This window comes from Salvelinus alpinus, chromosome 2 (assembly GCF_045679555.1).
Source record: "Salvelinus alpinus chromosome 2, SLU_Salpinus.1, whole genome shotgun sequence".
Taxonomy (NCBI): domain Eukaryota; kingdom Metazoa; phylum Chordata; class Actinopteri; order Salmoniformes; family Salmonidae; genus Salvelinus; species Salvelinus alpinus.
Genome location: NC_092087.1, coordinates 68038066 through 68056493, shown reverse-complemented (window position 1 = coordinate 68056493; position 18428 = coordinate 68038066). Strand labels below are relative to the sequence as shown.

The window sequence follows — 18428 nt, the reverse complement described above, 5'->3', positions numbered from 1 at the left end:
GGCTGAGCATTCCGAAGAGCATTCGAGAAAAACACCCGTTCCGAAATTGGACTATGGTATGAAAACAGAACAGCCTTCGGACCAGAACACCATCCAAAGGTGTTGAGGACTGTGGTGAGCTTAGCCTTTGGGGAGTGACAGTGTTATACTCATCACTCTGTGAGAGACCCTTTCTTCTCTGGAAATGTTGGTCGCATTGCAGGGGGGGGGACCAATAATTTTTTTACTGAAATGGTCAGATTTTCCAAAAGGACTGACTTCAATCCTCAGTTGAACGGTGATTCTGGGTTAAGCGTGCGGGTGTTAAGAAGCGCGGCTTGGCGGGTCACATGACTCGACATTCACCTCTCCCAAGCCTGTTGGGGAGTTGCAGCGATGACACAATATAGTAATTGGATATCACGAAATTGGAGAGAAAGGGTGGTAAAATATATATATTTTTAGATTAGCTATAAAACTGCACATTTCTCTTCCCCATGTGTAGAATTGCTAGAAGTTAGCCGTTCCCCCCCCCCCCCCAAAACATATTTGTTTTAGGTGGAGGGGTGAGACTACACTATGCAGTATTGAAACTTGACTAGGTGAGGGGTGAGGTGTTGTGCCGTCTCTCCAGGTCTGACTAGCCACCGCACTGAGTTTCCTGCTCAGGCAGGTTTGACTGCCACAGCGGCGCAAAGAGCTAAATAACCTTTAGAACAATGTTGCACCTGGACAAATTATCGAAAATATGTTTGGTAAAAATACTATGTAAATTTGGTATATTCACACACACACACGTATATTTCTGGCCAGCGGGGTCAATGACTTTACCGTGGCGCAGCGCCACAGCTAAATGAAGGCAGCGAAAACACTGGAGAGTCCTAACACTTGAACTGGATACACAGTGGGCGAATATCCGGTCGGAAAAGGATATTGGCATCCGAAAAGAGCAATGTCTTCCAATAAAGTTAATTGCCTGTTAAAATCAAATAAAGGAAAATGCCACGAAGTCGACTAGGCTGCCACGTTATCGAACAGGCTAGACGATAACACATACGTAGGATGGAGAGGGCTGCTTATTCACTCTGTGGTCTGACCCAGCTGGGTAGGACCAAATGTCTCGGTCGTGTTCATTAGGGACTGCAACGGAAAATGTTATCAAACATTTTGCACTGGGGAAACAAAAATGAGTGTTGGACAAGTCTATGTAGTCCCTGCCCGTTTGGTGCCTAATGAACCACCATGCACACACACACACACACACTGTAGCTCTCCAGGACAAGGGTTGCCCAAACCCTGGACCACACCTTCACCCACAGAAATCCTTAATGCTATGCCCTAGCATCTCCTATCCTCAGTCACCTGGCTTTAACGTTCTACTCCGACAAAGTTAGCAACGTTGAGGCAACGGTTAGGAGATTATTTCCCCAGTGTTCGGGCCCCCCGGAGAGCTTCTGAGCAACATGCTGCGCTTTAACTGATACATGTCTCCTTTTCTCACAGTCATTTTTAGGTCAGAAAAAACTCATTACAGAGAGTGAGAAAGTCACAGCTTCCATTTCCTGTGATGTCATGGTGAGACATTTTTTTCTCTCCAAACATTTCTGTATTAAAATCTTGAAATATATTTGCATGCACCCGACCGTGCTAAAACGTAGCATTGGAAGTGAGGTGAAAAGACAGTATAATGTAGCACAAAACTGTGACAGACAGGGCATACTAGTAACGGTGACAGATGGGGCCATACTAGTACAATAGTCACAGCAACTCTATTCTTCACACACACATGGATAGAGCATGGTCCTTACCTCTTCTACATTGTGAAGGGCGGTGGCACCTGTTGTTCTGGGGGAGAGAGGGTGGTAGGGCTCCTGGCCTGGGCCTTGACCCTGCTGCTGCTGCTGTTGTTGATGGTGCTGCTGCTGCTGGTGGTGGAGCTGCATGAGGTGGACCTGCTCCTGTCTACTGGGGTGGGCCATGACGGGCAGCCCATAGGGGAAGCCCTGGCCCTGAGCCAGCATGTGGTTCTGGGCCACGCCAGCTCCGCCGTGAGGCCACTGGGCCTCCTGGAGGAGGTACTTGACCTGCGGGGGCGGGGTTGTGGAGTGGCCCAGCTGGTGGGGGTAGGCGTTGGGGTTGTAGAGCTGGTTCCCCGGGTGCTGCTGGAGACCCGGGTTATTGAGGAGCTCCAGCTCGTGGCTGGTGGGCTCTCGGCCGGGATAGGGGCCAGGGGGGAAGGGTCCGGTGTGGTTGGAGGTTACGGACGAGGGGGAGGAGGGGTCTCCCGGGGAGCGGGACTGGACCTGGCGGTACTGGAGCAGGCGGGACTGGGGAGGGGGCTGCATCTCAACCGGGTCCCTGGGATCGGGCTGATCCTGGGGGGGCATCTCTCTCAGGAGGCCTGGGAACCTACGGAGGAGAGAAGACGGATATATAGCCTTAATATCCAAAGGCAGTCAAGTCAGTAGAAAGAGAGGGTGTGAGTGGTAGAGCGAGAGGGAAAAGAGCCCGAGATCGAAAGAGCGCGAGGGAGAGAGAAAGAGAACAAGACAAAGGGAAAGCCGCTCTCGGCCCTGAAGGTTACCTAGTGAAAGGCGGTCCGCCAGCCTCGTCCTCCATGCCTGCGCTCATTCTCCAGTTGGCCCGTGCCAGCAGCTGAGGGGGGAAGCGGGCTAGGCCGGGCTGGGCCAGATGGGCCAGCTGCTGGGGCAGAGGGAAGGCCACACCGCCCTGGAGGAAGGGCCCGGGCTCACCCCACTGGCCCAGCCGTGCCTGCTGACTCAGGGCCTCCAGAGTTAGGGGGTCTGTTGTAGGGAAAGAGGGAGCGAGATTGTTAGATTATGGTTTGATTAAAAAAAAATGTATAAAAAAACAATTATTATTTTAATCTCACATCATATGATGCAAAAAACATCATTCTGTGACACTTGCTGTATTTTGAAAGTTCTATATATTGAAAGTGTAATTGCTGACATGCAAAAAATGTTGGGAGTATATCAACAGTGGACTAACAAATACCAAAAGATAGTTTGAGTGGTATTTTTTCAAGTGTTTGCCTAGGTAGTAGAAGCATTGGAAGACTAGGAGTCATCACCAGATTGCTTAAACCTAGGCATGTCCGAGTAGTCTTTAGATATGAAAATATCAAAGTTGTAGTGACAAGGGGTTGTTTCTGGACCCGGACAAAGTCTCAAATTAAAAACAAGCCATAGCCTACGGTCGCTACCTCACAGCCCAACCAAGGTGTGAAACCAAGAGCAAACTGGAACTACTAGAGATGTTCAGACAGAATCATTTCAATAAAAGGTGTTTAATTATTAAAATCATATGTCTGCATAATTAAACCCAGATGAATGCTGTAGTGTCACGTGTTAGGTTTAATTAACAAAAAAAACACCTTTTATTAAACTTCCCCTTTCCTCAGAGAACAGATTATATATTTAGTGAAAGCGTAAGGTTGACAGTGTAATGTTATCCTTTCTGGGTGAAAAAGAACCTGGAAGTTTGCCTAAGGTCGGTACTGAAATCCAGCTACTCGAAGGGAAAATAGTTGTTTTCAGAAAGCCATTTCAAATAAAGAATTTCAGTCAAACACTATTTTCTCTGGATTAACCATGACTTGAACCATTCAAAGTTCAAAAACGTTGTTTCCCTATAGCTAATTACCTGACCTTTTGTGTAATTATGTGAAAGTGATACCAGCATCAACTTTAAAACAAAAAAAGTGAGGGGCTAAACTGATTACTGGATCTCCCACAACAACAGGAGGCACTCACCCAAGTGCCCACAAACATCGGTTTAGTCTCACGTGACCTCAGACTGTTGCATGTCAAAGATACAGACCACACCCCCACTACTACCACCACCACCACCTCTCAGGGATTCTGAAGAAAAGCAAATTGAAGAGTTGACCAATTATAACCTTGTGTCCCACAGCCTCTCGGGGCCAAGCCATAAAAATACAGACTAGGAAGAGATTACAGAGATGCAGCAAAAGCTATACATGTATACTGTAAATAGATCAACAGGAGATGCACACAGCTACAACACAGCAGTGAAATAACTCCAGGTCTTCATTCCACTGGACAAGTCATCTCACCAACATCTCGTCCCATTGGAAAAAGGCGCTTCCTTCTTTGTGCGCAGGCCTTTATTTGTCACTGAATGACAAGAAACGTTTCTGGACAAGACATTTATTTCCTTGGACAAACTATAGTTTGACCATCAACACACTTTATCGAACCAGTGTCTACTTCACAAAAAAGACGAGGCTACTCAGTGTTCAGTTTGGACTATTTGCAGCATGGATGGTTGGTTCCTGAGGTTGGTTGAGTAACACATTCTCTATGAGAAGACTTGACTATTGGGAGTTCATTCACCCCAACTGCCCATATGGCAACCTCAGTGCCACGTGCTGGGATGTATGTTTCCTCAACCTCTCCATCATTCTGTCAAACTACCATGCCCTCTGTCTTGAGATAAGAGAAGAATCTGTCCTGCTGTCTGGCGCTCTGCCTCGATTTGACAACCTCAAGAGCCTTTACATACAGGGCTGTCCAGGGTGAAGAAACTCTCTCTGTACTGCAGTAAGTGTTACAATCCATCACTTCTATCCAACATCTTTACTGACCTGACTAACCTGGAGGAACTGTCAATTAATAACTATAGGCTTTGGGTGATGGCACCGGACGCATTGGGGGGAGGGGGGGGATTCCTCTTCTGAAGAAACTCAGTCAACACCTGTACACAGGAGCTCGCTGATTTGTTTTGTAGGATTGTCAATATGTCCCAGTCATTGACGAGCCTGGACTTTACATCAGACGAGATAATCATTGAGACACCAGAACTGCTGTGAAACAAAAAAGGAGCTGTTCTTGAGCTTCCTTACGTCTATCGTCTTCAAGAGGTGTTTCTTACATTCCCTAATGCACGTCGTTTAGAAAAAGGAGCATTCAAATGCTTTGAAAACATCTCATCTCGGTCTTTGCCCGCTATCGATGAGGTACAGAAACAGCTTCTGCAGTCTGGTATCAACGTATTAGGTTATTTTCCCTTTGATGAGAAAAGCATTTCCTTCGAGTCAGTTTGTGAGACTGTATTCAAACTCTCAATCACACAACTTGAATTAGATCACTGTAAATTCAGGAACTACACCACATTTGCAGTCAAAAACTGCTTGGTAAAAAGACGATCATTCTTGTTGGCTTTGGATTTCATGCCAGCATAAACTTGAGCTTGATACATTATCTGAAGAATGTCACCAAGAGGACTTTTCCTTTTTGACAAAGCTGAGCTTGGTGTTCTTTGTGACACTCAAAAGGGACCCGTCACCTGGCTGAAAGCACTGTCTCTGAAATGGCTCAACATGCCAAACATCTCAGAGCAGTTCTGTTGTTTCACACATTTGGAGCGGCTGGATTTAACAATCAATCAAATCACCACTATTGTCGACTTTACATTTAATGGACATAGACAATTGAGGTTCCTAGACCTAAGTAGTAACAATATCGCACAGATTACCAAGCACGTTTTCTACGGCCTGCGAAGCTTGGAGACCATAACACTGGAAGATAACCCAGTTGTTCACGTCAAAGCTCATGCATTAATCCACCTTACTTCCCTAAAGAGTATACTTTCTCCCTCCAACCAGTGAGTCAGAGAATAGTGTGAATTTTCCCTCAGGGGTTGATGCACATGACAATTTTCTCAACCTGACCATTATCATTGGCAGCAACACCAAAAGCAGGCTTGGCCCTTCGACTCCGTGTCCCAACCGTGTCCTTCAAAGACTGCTGGAGGCCGTTCTTCCAGTCTGTCAGCCTCGCAGGCAAGACAGAGCGCCTCCTGTGTGGGTCTCACTTCGCCGCAAAGTACTTCCCCTCCCTGCAGGAGTTTGACTTCCAGTCAAAGCTCTATGCCAAGTTTACAGACATGACTGACCTGAACAGGCTTGTGCAGTTGAGGTATCTGAAGCTGGAAGAACTGGACCTTAACCTGCAGCCAGGGCTGGCCTTGTTCCACAACCTGACCAGGCTGGAGAGCCTGAACCTTAATGACTGTGGAATCCTAAGTCTAGAGGAGGACCTGAGCAGAAACCTGCACTCCCTCAGGCAGCGTGAATCGATGAGGAGTTCATGGCGATGGAAAGCTTCCCAGAACCCCTGACCAGCCTGAGGTACACGCTATTCGCAGATCCTCACCTGTACTGCAGCGGTAACAATGCTTGGCTAATCATCTGGGCCCAGAGACAAAAACAAGTCCAGGTCATCTTGTTTCAGGCCGGAGAAGTGGAGCTGACATGAAAAAATGCTAACGGTATCCAGAACTTGGAGGCCAACTGTACCCTGGACCTGGGATTTGTCCTGTTCCTCTGCACCTCCCTGGCCCTGCTCCTCTTCATGCTGGTGGTCCTGCTCCATCAGCTGGCCCTCTTCCACATTGTCCGAGGCTGGCTGGAGGAAGGATTGCGGAGGCCCAACCCCAGGTACCGCTATGATGCCTTTGTGTCGTACAGCAGAAAAGACAAGTGCTGGGTGGTGGAACAGCTGCTGCCCAACCTGGAACAGAGGGGGCCTCTCTTCCTACGTCTCTGTCTGCACAGCAGGGACTTCCAGCGAGGGAAGGACATCGTGGACAACATCACAGCGAGCCTCTACGCCAGCCACCACTTCCAGCGCAGTAACTGGTGCTTGCTGGAGCTGAGACTGGCCACTCTCCGTATGCTGGTGGAGCACAGGAACTTCCTCATCCTGGAGGACATCCCACATAGGCAGATGTCTGCCCACCACCGTCTGGCCAGAATGGTCAAGACCTACCTGGACTGGCCCCGTCACACAGCCTGCCTTCTGGGACCATCTGTGGACCAAACTGGCCCCTCCTGAACCACAGCCCAGACTAACGCAACACACATTTACACCTGTATACCTACATGTATCACAACAAGATTATTCAACATTTACAGATTCTTGTTTGCTATTTTGTTGTTATGGTTTGAATAAACTTCCCGGTTAGAGGTGACAAAAAAAAAAGTAGCACTCGTAGAATTTGAACTCTATGGTAGAACTCACCCATCCCATCTCCCAGGCCTCCTTCCTGGTTCTCCTCTCCGAAGCTGTTAACTCGGCTGGGCTGCGACAGGGCCGGGTGGTGCCCCACCTGGTGGCCCATCTGGGACCTGATGGAATTCCCCATCTCCTCCGGCCCCTCCTCCTCAGTCTCCGGCACACCCCTGTGGGAGGCCATGGCCCCACCAAAGAAGGAGGGGTTGTGGCCGCCGCTGGCGTAGGCTGGGGATAGCTGGGCCGAGTGATGCTGGTTAGGCTGGCCCATGGCCGGGCCCCCACCTGGGTGCTGGGTCGGCACCCTAAAGGGGAGCCTGGACACGCCGGGGTACTGTGGGGGGAAAGCCCGACCCACGGGATGGGGGGCAAAGGCCGGGTTGGGGGGCGCCAGGTGGTAGTTGAGTGGTCTTTGGCTTGAGTTGTCCTTGCGGTGAAGCATGGCATTGGGGAAGCCCAGTCCGTCCGTCTGAGAGTCCAGACCCCGGCCACCGCCCGGATCACACTCTCCCTGGAGCAGTTGAAAACAAAGTGTGAGCAGGGCTACAATCAACTTGCTCATTTAGCCATACAGCAATTCTACAGAATGAATTAAACTATATTAACTTATATATGTATTCATTTATACATGTATCAATTCTAAATAGTTCATTAACTATAAATGGGTTGGCTGACAATGTCAAGAAAACGATGCTTCATTCGGGCAGAAGTCTGTGTATTGTTGTGATTCTGGACGGCCAGATGGATAGAAACGATGACAAGAAACTGCCAGGTGGGGAATCGCAAGTGGCTCGTTTCAGCCAGTTTTATCTTGTTCTTGATACCATGTGTTGTTTTGTGTTTTGACTGATGTCACATTTATGCTAATATGGCTAAAATTCGCTAGCTAGCTAACCAACAATTGTATTTGAGAGAAAACAAGTGCTGATTATTGAAAACAAATACATTTGCACAAACATTGGAGCCTAAATATAGTTTACATGTTGTCAACAATCTAGCCAACCCAGTCTGTTTTGCCCCATAGTTGTACACGCGTCGGTTTTGTTGCTAAACCACCAACCACTCTATATCAATACATATTTCTGTAAATACGTGTGAGCAAAGCAAAACTCCTTTTTGAAATCATGTATTATTTGAATTATTGCTAAATAGAGGCTTTAATGGAGACTAGTAAAAGTCATTTTTCTCATTGTGATTAAGCACCAACTAAGCCCACAGCGTGACTACAGAGCGAGTCAACAACAACGTACCTGTTTGTCCTTCATCTCCGAGGTCTTCCTCTCTGGTGTCTGCAGCCGACTCTGCTCGGACTTTGGACACCCGTCCATTTTACCTGAGGGGGGGGGGGGGGGGGGGTGTTCAAAAACGCAGGCACTTTTTCAGCTTCTGTGCTGTGTTTGAGTTACTGTGCCAAGACACCGACGTCACACAGTTTCTACCAATTTCCACAATAAAGCACTTCAACTTATTTGCTACACACCGTTTCTGACGGAATCAGCCTGAAGCTCCTTGTCGGGACTGGTCTGCTGGCCCATGCCCAAGGGGGAGGGGTGTGTGACTCCGCCGTAGGGGATGGGCGAGCCCCGGTTCTGGGCCTGCAGCAGGTTCAGATTGTAGGCCATGGCCGCCTGGTGGCTCATGATGCGTGGGTCCATGGCAAAGCGGTTCTGATAGCCGGGCCACGGCAACTGGATGGGGACAGACTGGACATCACATCAATACGAGTCAATATAAATCAATCCACGCAATACGCCTAGTCAGAGCAGACGGGGTCGACAAGAAACAGGTCAGCTAATTCCAGTGGTGTTCTATCGAAGTTCATTCTAAAATGTTGACTACAGTGCATTCTCCCTGTTAAATAAATTATTAAAATATCGCTAGAACCAAATAAGTGCAAGTCTAGGTAACCGATCATTCCTAAAGAGTGATCTAGGTACCTAGGCCAATTTATGAAATGATCCCTTTTTCCCCATGGACATCCTCGTAAAATGCATTAAGACTTTCACAACTGTCATGTAAATACATATGCAGGAGATACTGTGTTGAAGAGTGAATGCAGTTTGCCTTGACGCGTCGAGCTGAACTACAATGCCAGATATTTAAGCAATAAGGCACCTCCTGGCGGTTTGTGGTATATGGCCAATATAAGGCTGTTCCAAGGCACGACGCAACGCAGAGTGCCTGGACACAGCCCTCAGCCGTGGTATATTGGCCATATACCACAAACCCCCAGGAGGTGCCTTATTGCTATTATAAACGGGTTTATATGCCACACCCCCCACCCCCCTTGTGCAGACAGTCTATGTGAAAAGCACAGAGGCTGATGCAGGTCGGGGGAAACAGACAGTGTGTTAAAATATGAATCTGTTTCTGTGAGGGAGAGCAGTTCGATGTTGGATTGGTCTCTGCCACCTGTCAGACCGGCTGGTGAGTGAAACATATCCCTTTATTGCAGTGGATGCAAATTGATTGACAACAGTGAGCAGAAATACAATGAACATTTTGAAAAAGGCCATTTTGAACAAAGCACATCCATCCATATTTCCCCCTGCCAAAAAAAGAGGCATTGGTATGCGAAGGAATGAAGGCTCTCCGATTGTTTGCATGGTGCATATAATAAACTAACTCCTATATAAAATGTATTTTCATCCAAAAAAAAGTATGCCAAAAAAATCCTCGTCAAATATAAAGAAAAAGGCCCTGAAAACAGTAAAATTATATTTTGCTTCCCAAAATTATGAAACAGAAAAAAGGATGCCATGTATCCTGAGAACATAATGAGAACATAATTTTAAACAGTCTCCCCCTCCGTGTGTCGACACTTAGCTATTTGCCGTGGCAAATCATCCTCCTGATTAAAAAAAAACAAACACTCATTCTATCAGCCCTGTGCCATGATGGTTTAATGGGAAAATAAACAGCCTAGGTTGGGTTAGATGGAGAGTTGACTTTCTTTCCATTACTGAACGAGGAATAACGAGCATGAAATCTCACCCCGCGGGCCGAGCCGAAAATGTTCAGACTAACAGAAGTCATTATTCTCAATTAACGTGTTGTTCTCGGTCTTGTTGTCAGACGAGGAGGAGACGGAGGGCCCAAACACAAAAGGAACATTTTGCAATCAAGCTTATGGGGATTTTGGCACTCTATTAGCAATCGTTACGCGCTGCTGAGTTTTCGTTAACAACTCGGCATAACACCACAGCCCGACTGACAAGTCTGAATTAAATGCAGTATTGCATAAGGGGTCCGTGTTTTTTCCTCGACTGATTCATCATGTTACAACCCGAAAAAAATAAATATTGTTTTCCTTGAAACTCAAATAAACAGCGCATTTAGACCAAGAACGAACACCAACTGAAAGATTTGTGTAAGTCAGTGTGTGTGTGCTAGCATAAGAGTGTACGGTACGCTGTATGCTCTTGCACACACAGTTAACCCCTTCCAACTCCGACTCAAAGTAATACACTTACAAAAATGCATTAAAACCAAAACCCACACATGTTGAGTCTTTCCTCAACAATAAACAACTACAATTCCCAGTAGCAGTATACTTACAGGCAGTGGCATGGACATGACCATGTTGCCTCCGTAGACGGCGGGCACGTAGAGGATGCTGGCACCCGTGTGGGGGTCTATCCTCTGCACGGGACTGGGGGACTTGCCCATGCCGCCAGGTGTGCCCCCTAAGGGCGGCGTGAACGCCCGGATGGGGTTGCCCATCAACACCGCAGGGTTGGGTTGAACTGGAGAGGGTGGGGGGGATTAAGAGAAGAATAAAATAAAAGTTAATATCTGCTAATAAATGTGCAACTCTTAGAAGTAGAAGAGAATAGTAGAATAACATATAAAAGTTTATATCTGCTAATGATTTGCTACTCCTAAGTGATATTCATTACAGCAGTGGCTAGTCTTGTTGCTAATCCTGAAGGATTTTATTATCTAGACCAAATCACTGTTTTGGTCTGTGTTATTTGTGCCTATGCGGACCAAGCTAATTTCCCCATGAGATAATAAGTTATTGTAATTTCAAACAATTGGTACTTAAGATGTCTTAACTTAATACTGTATTGTATTCTTTTTCACAACAACAATTGCACCATGTTGGTCTTCAAGTGTAGATCAAGTGTAGATCTAGCTAGAAAGATAATTCCTTGACCCCCAGTCAGTGATAAAGAACAGTTAACCTTATAGAAACTGCCACCGTAGCCTTGGGCCTAAAGTTCTGCAGTTGATGCAGGGGTGGGTGATGGGGGACAGGATGGTGACGGGGGGCTCAGTTCTGTTGCATGATGATAATTATGCTGGCAGTGATTATTGTGATGATAGTAATAATAACATGTACTGTTATGACGGTACTCTTGGTGCGCTTCCCTGTTCTCCTCTTCGCCCTAGCTCTCCGTCTAAAGGGATGGCACAACATGCCTCCTCCTTCTATCCATCTCTCCCCTGCCCGCCTGGTGCTTTCTCCATACGGGGTGACTAGATTCATGGTGACAGCGCTCCTACACAGTAGGGTACACTATGCTCGGTGCTACAGCTCTCTAATAGTGAATATTCACATCCCAGTGGAACGTGAACCATTGAGTGAATCCAATCAATGGAAAAGAAAGAAATAGTGTTCTTCCTGTATCATGACTAATGTAATAGGTTTGTTGTTTTTGGAGAAGAGGGAAACACATTTTGAGTATGTTCGTGGAGAGATGGAAGTTTAAGACTTGGACAGTGCGCTTCAGCCTCAAACTACATACAGCTAGAGTATAGTGTTCATGACTTGGCAGTGTTTACCCGTACACTAACAGCGGTAACTGTTTCGGTTTGTATTGAGATTGGTGTGGACTCCAGAAAGAGCATCCCAAAGTGGATACAAATAGACAAGTCAACACTCAGATGACGGAAGGACGAGGAAAGACGGACACTCACCAAATCCTTCAGGTGGGAAGTGCTCCGTGTGGTTCGCATGTTGACCTTTCCCCTGGAAGAGAATGAGAGAGAGAGAGAGGGAGGCATCCTTAGAAAGCGCTGGAGCGAGAGAAGGGGAGGAGTGCGAGGCTCCCTATATGAAGCGGTGGGCAGGCGACGGCAACCGCAAGGTCCGTGGTGGCCCACATATGTCACAATGGCTACACGGTTAACGCTTCCAAAACACTTTGAAATAGCCGACACTGTTGAATCTAAATGGCAATAACACTCTTGGAGGATAACGCATTCACTGCAGCTCTTGAATATAAAGCCACCGTGTGGATTCATGAGGGAGGCAGCTATAGTATTCTAGGGCCAGGAGTTTTACCTAACGTGACCAGACTAGGGAAAACCGCTAATAGAAAGAATAAGCAATGGGTCAAAACATTTGAAACATCCTGCATTTGAGTTCTTAGCGAAAGTAGGCTTTCGTGCGGTCAAGTCATGTGGGCAGAAATACTACTGGCCCTAAGATATCAAAACGACGTAGGTTTCCTATTTTCCCACTCCTCGCTTCCTTCTTTAAATCGTTTGACCAATTCTATGCTCGTAGAAAAATGTCTATCCTATACTCGCGTGTCATTTAATAATCTCTTCAGCTGGAACTGGGTGTTCTATAGCTGTTATGATGGTCACATAGAGAAGCGCTTCCTTACATTACTACTGTATTAAAAGGCTAGCACACATCACGCACGTTTTTCATCAGTTTCTCTGCTAATGAGGACTGACACTAACTGGCGTGAGCAAGCAAACCCAATACCCCATTTAGCAGACACTTTTCCCCCAAAGCAACTTACACAAGCACGCACCAATAAGTCTTAATTATCTCTCTCCATCTCTACTCATCTCTCCCTTGCCATACAGAGAAGAGAGGCAATTCTGTGCCCCCTGGTTCCATTTTAAACTGCCTCACAACATCGGGCAGTATCTATTTTCAAACAACAACAAAGTCTGACACTGATTGTTATGTGACCAACAACATGGAAGTTCTCGATCCAATTGCCTTTAGGTGGATTGCAACCTGTTGCATTATTGATGCACGGAGGAATGTACACAATAATCTACTTTAGCGTGTCTTAGCGTAGCCGAGCTGAGACTAGGTGGTGGTGTTAACTGATAACAGTTGACGTGGTTTCCCTTGGGGGGGGATGCGCCTCATGATAGGTTAGATGGCTGGTTTGGGTTCCCTTTATCGGTTTAGACACTCAGGGAATGCTTCTTGTAGTTGTGTTAAACTATTAGAAGTGTGAGCCTTTTACTATTAAATATAACCTTTATTTAACTAGGCAAGTCAACACAGGACAAGCTAGTTAACCTAGTAATATCATCAACCATGTGTAGTTAACTAGTGATTACGTGAAGATTGATTGTTTTTTATAAGATAAGTTTAATGCTAGCTAGCAACTTACCGTGGCTCCTTGCAGCCACAAGGTCCTTTTGATGCTGCACTCGCGTAACAGGTGGTCAGCCTGCCATGCAGTCTCCTCGTGGATTGCAATGTAATCGGCCATAATCGGCGTCCAAAAAGGCCGATTACCGATTGTTATGAAAACTTGAAATCGGCCATGCCGATTAATTGTCGACCTCTATTCGCAATGTCACTCCTGCCAAGCCAACCTCTGTCACAGGTGCAATACAGTGTCTAATAATAGCTCCATTGCATCTGCCTGGCATAGATTCTTCTAGGTCTATGCCAGGCCAGATGACCAGTGCCACACAGCTAGAGGGGGAGATTGAGACAGAGCTGGAGGACACCTTCAGACCAGGGGACACCGGGTGATGGCAGCAGCATTTCCTGCTTAGCAGCCATATTGGACCAGTGATATTGGGAGCTCGGAACAAGTCTACACAAAGTGACAGCAATGTCAGATGCACCTGGAGGATGAATACCTGATCAAGATGGGCTCACGCGCTCTCACACACATGGTTATCAGTCTGCTCACACAAGATGGCAAACAAACTTTGTCGAAAAGGTCTGGAGACGTTTCTCTGCAGCATTTTCTCTAGAAGATGCTTTTATCAGCGGCGTGAAAGAAGGTAAAGTAATCCAAAACAGTCCATGAATGAATACCGATACTGTTTACCGCCCAGCCCTACATGGCAGGAAACAGCGAGCCTTACTACTGACCTTTCTGTATGGAGTAGTATTTTAAAAAGAGTAAGAGCCCGTAACCAACCCACTGTGTGTGTGTGTGAGCCAGTATGCGAGCTATTATGTGTGCACGACTGTCTGCACGTGTGTGTGATGTGGATATCCACCTCATTAGACGTAGTGGGCGATAGAGGGGCCTGGCAGCTGTGGTGATTTAGTTCACCTTTATGCCGGTAGCGAGGACAGCAGAAAAACAGTTAACATTTTCACAGGGCGAGACAAACAATTTTTTAAAAACACTTTAGAAAAGTAAAACACGGTTTTGCGATAATAATAAAAACTACCGAGAGGACGTGACAGGAAATTACTCTTGCTGCAACCACAAAAAATATATATATATGTTTTCCAAAAGGCCCGCGAGGGAACCAATTACGGTGTATTGAACTGACGTTTATTTAATTGAAAATAAGATTCATTCCTTGAGCCCTAAAACCACTGACTACGTGAGTGTACTCTTGTACTAATACCACCAAGACAAAGACACTGGATAGCCAGAGCCATGCATCCCTCTCATTAGGGCTGTGACAAAGGCATGGAATTTTAGAGGAAGGTAATTGGTCAGCCAAATGATTGCATTCACGCCACCCCACCCCCACCAAAACACTATATCTAAATCAAATGAGAGCCTTTTTACAATAGCAGTTGTCACAAAACGCTTACACAGAAACAGAGCCTAAAACCCCAGAGAGCAAGCAATGCAGATGTAGAGGCACGGTGGCTAGGGAAAAACTCCCTAGAAAAGGCAGGAACCTACTGTAGGAAGAAACCTAGAGGAACTAGGCTCTGAAGTGGCCAGTCCTATCCTATTTTTGTTAAGACTGACATTTTCTCCTCCGCGCTTGACTGCATGTGCTGCTGCAGGAAGGGGGCGTTGCCTAGGCAAACCAGGACTTGTTTGCTACAACACCTTGATTGTATCACCAACGAGCAACAAAGTTATATCAAGTTGTAGAGTCCACGTTACAGCAGAAACAGACTCAAATTCACGAATGCCCGTCAGTCCTGTATTCAATCAGATGTTTGACACAAAATTATAATAAATAAATACAATTTTTATGGTTAGTTTATTTCCATGACAGTCCTCATCCATAACTGTTGGTTACACGGTTATAAGGTAATTGTGACAGCCCTCTTTCTCATCACGGTTCGCTTAATATACACTTAGTGTACAACACATTAGGAAGACATTCCCAATATTGAGTTTCACCCCCTTTCGCCCACAGAAGAGCCTAAATTCGTCGGGGCATGGACTCTAAGGTGTCAGAAGCGTTCCACATGGATGCTGGCCCATGTTGACTCCAATGCTTCCCACAGTCGTGTCAAGTTGGCTGGATGTCCTTTGGGTGGTGGACTATTCTTGATACACTCGGGAAACTGTTGAGTGTGAAAAACCCAGCAGCGTTGCAGTTCTTGACACAAAAACCTAGTGCAACAAAGACCTCAATTCACAGTACCTCCAGCCTTCAGTATCCTAGTACATCTCCACACCCAAGACCCATAGCCCCAAGTGCCCAGCTGCTCTGCCACCCCTCCCCCAGGCTTAACACACTTACCTTCGCGGGAGACTGCTGCGGTTGCTGCTGCTGGGGCTGCTTGCTGGCCGTGTGTCCCTGGGGGTGTGGGTGTTGGTGATGGTGTTGGTGATGATGGGGGTGCTGGGCCGGCTGGGCCCGCAGGGCGCGGGGGATGAACTCGGGCGCCAGCGGGTTGAGCACGTAGGTCTTCTTGAGCTCAAGGGCCTCCAGCTGGGCCTTGATCTGCTCATAGGTGATGCCGTGCAGGCTGGCGTTCTCGTGGCAGATGGAGATGAACTTCTCCCAGAACTTTCTGTGAGAGGGGGGGGAGAGGGGGTGATGAGACTGGCATGGACATACATGCACTTTATCTTGACTCTCGAACGAGCGGTTGCACACTCGTTCACACGCCAACTTAACAGGCATTACTATTTCAAGAAATACATAGTGCACACACACACACACACACACCTTCAGATTGAAGTCACGTAGATCACATCATTACGCTCTTTTTGTTTACAAAGCCCTGCTCTACAAACTTCCGACTTACCTAACATCACTGTTAAGATTTAAAATGACAAGTTATCAAACCCATTCACAGGGTTGGTTAACTCCGGACTCTTTTAGGTAAATCAACCAGAAATTTCCTTGCACCTTACATGTGGAACGATCTACAATACGCTTTAAAATTTGAGGAATTGGTGCCTCCAGGGCATTTCAGACTGTTGTTAAGGGACATTTTTTTCTGGATAATGTCTGTTTTTTATGATTCTGTTTAGCTTTTCGTGTATTGTTGTGTATAATAACGTGTATTTTAATGTGTGCATGAATGTGTAGCTGAATGTGTATTGGGGTGCTATATAGGGCTCATCTGGAAAAGACTATGTCAAAATAAAGTTGAAATAAAACAAAAAGTCGAATCTTCATGTGAAAGGCTCCCACTTTCAGAATTAAATTATTAACCCACCCACTATGGTAGATATTACTCCAAATCATGTAGTGTAGCATAAATGAATAAATCATGGTCCATTTAAAAAGGCCTATTGTAGGCAGCAACACCAAAGCAAATTAAGTAAAAAGGAATGTCTTTAGTGGGGTTGGCATGTTCATAACAGCTCAGTTCTGACGAGTAGACCGTGTGTGTGTCTGTGTGTGTCTATGATTGGCATGTTTGTGTGTTTATGAGTGTGTACGGAAACAACACAGCTTGCATAATGTCCAGGTGAACAAACATTTCCGGAAATTACTCAGATTTGCATATTAACTGCAGAACCTGCGACCGAGGGGGAAATAAGCTGTCAGCCCATTAAGGAACAGAGACCGGTCCCTAATTCACAACTGTCCCCTATTCACAACTGTCCCCTTTGTGAAATTACATCATCAAAATGAGACGGGTTCCTATTCACAACTGTCCTTTACATCACCGGTATGCGACAGCTACAGGTGCTTTCAAATGACACCGCATACTCATCGCAAACCCAACGAGAAATATTCAAAGAAGGGGTCAGAGTTTGTGACTTGAAAATGACCGCATCTAGAGTAGACGTCTCTATGAAAAAGCATCACTATGACGCAAGCTTGCGAGACTCAGTCTACTCCCCAACAGGGTCAGTTCCATTTCAACTCCATTTACGGAGTAAATTGAAAAATCCTTCTAGGATATTAATGGAATTGAATTTACATTTCTACGAATCTCTAGCTTCACTCTGAAAGCTAATGCAAGGCTTTTGTGCTGGTATCAAATTGAGGGCACCGCACAAGTATGGCTGGTGTGGGACAGTGCTTGTCGCTATTTTTTGTCAATCAGGCGTTAATCAGCCGCCCCCCCCCCCCCCCGCCCAGACGAGACCACCGCTATCCCATCCCCTCCGGTTACTCACGTTTAAGGCATCGCTTCCATGACCCACATCAAGCCCACACGGGAAGCATGGACGGAGACTACTTCACAATCTGTTCATTCTGAGTTAAGTCCAAATAGATGGCGAATTCTATCAATTGTACACAAACCGTAAAACAAATCGGAAGTGGTAAGTTCACTGCCAACTTGTTTGTTTATTCAATGTGCATTTATCAAGAGCGCGACTGTGTTCCACACGTCACTCACGAAAGACAACGTGGATCACGTGAGCAATAATAGAAGCGTCTAAAAAGATAGAGATGATAACATGCCTGGTGACATTTCACTGTGGAGGGGTATATGTGTATATAGAACTGCTATGGCCGCTCTCTGTAGCCGGACTGCTTAACCTTTGTGGCTACCCGCTGGTTTATCTGACAGGCACAGCAGAGTGGTGTGTGTGTGTGTCCAGTGCCGTGTTCTTACCAACATGGGGGGGGGGGGGGGGGGGATCTGTGACATATCGAAAATGAGTCAACACCTCAATCATCTCTCCCTCTCGCTTTCATGCTCCTCTTACCCACCCTCCATGTGTGTGTCATGTGCGTGCTTGAGTGTAAATGTGTATCAGCGAGTGTGTATGCACGTCACGCGCGCATGTACTGTGCAGCCTACTCTATGGGGCCCATGACCAGCCCACTGGTCTGTTCTTTTTAAAAGGTGACAGTCTGACAGTCTCCTCCCCTCTCCGGGCATTAAGACAGTCCATCTAAACAGAGCTTCTTCCTCGTTAGCGCCAGATATAACTGGTTTGCCGACGCTCAACAGTTGCCATGGCGACGGGAGAGAGGGACTGCAGCTGAGGGAGGGTTGTGTGTGTTTGCAATGGGGAATGGGCTAGCAGAATCTGTGCCCCAGCCCTGAAG

The 18428-nt window shown here is 46.5% G+C and overlaps 1 protein-coding gene and 2 pseudogenes across 4 annotated transcripts in view; 2 read left to right on the top strand and 1 right to left on the bottom strand.

Moving 5' to 3' along the window:
* The window catches only part of LOC139567520 (probable helicase with zinc finger domain), a 60896-nt gene that overhangs the window by 5585 nt on the left and 36883 nt on the right, over nucleotides 1-18428 (bottom strand). For all 4 annotated transcript variants that reach the window (XM_071388845.1, XM_071388848.1, XM_071388847.1 and 1 more), the window contains exons 22-29: nucleotides 15705-15978; nucleotides 11961-12012; nucleotides 10596-10783; nucleotides 8518-8740; nucleotides 8288-8370; nucleotides 7047-7548; nucleotides 2564-2783; nucleotides 1788-2388 (exon numbers count right to left, since the gene is read on the bottom strand). In XM_071388845.1, the coding sequence (XP_071244946.1) occupies nucleotides 1788-2388; nucleotides 2564-2783; nucleotides 7047-7548; nucleotides 8288-8370; nucleotides 8518-8740; nucleotides 10596-10783; nucleotides 11961-12012; nucleotides 15705-15978 (2143 nt within the window). The remainder of the gene's footprint in view (nucleotides 1-1787; nucleotides 2389-2563; nucleotides 2784-7046; nucleotides 7549-8287; nucleotides 8371-8517; nucleotides 8741-10595; nucleotides 10784-11960; nucleotides 12013-15704; nucleotides 15979-18428) is intronic.
* LOC139551802 (uncharacterized) lies at nucleotides 3094-4834 on the top strand (annotated as a pseudogene).
* LOC139551798 (toll-like receptor 13) lies at nucleotides 5665-6996 on the top strand (annotated as a pseudogene).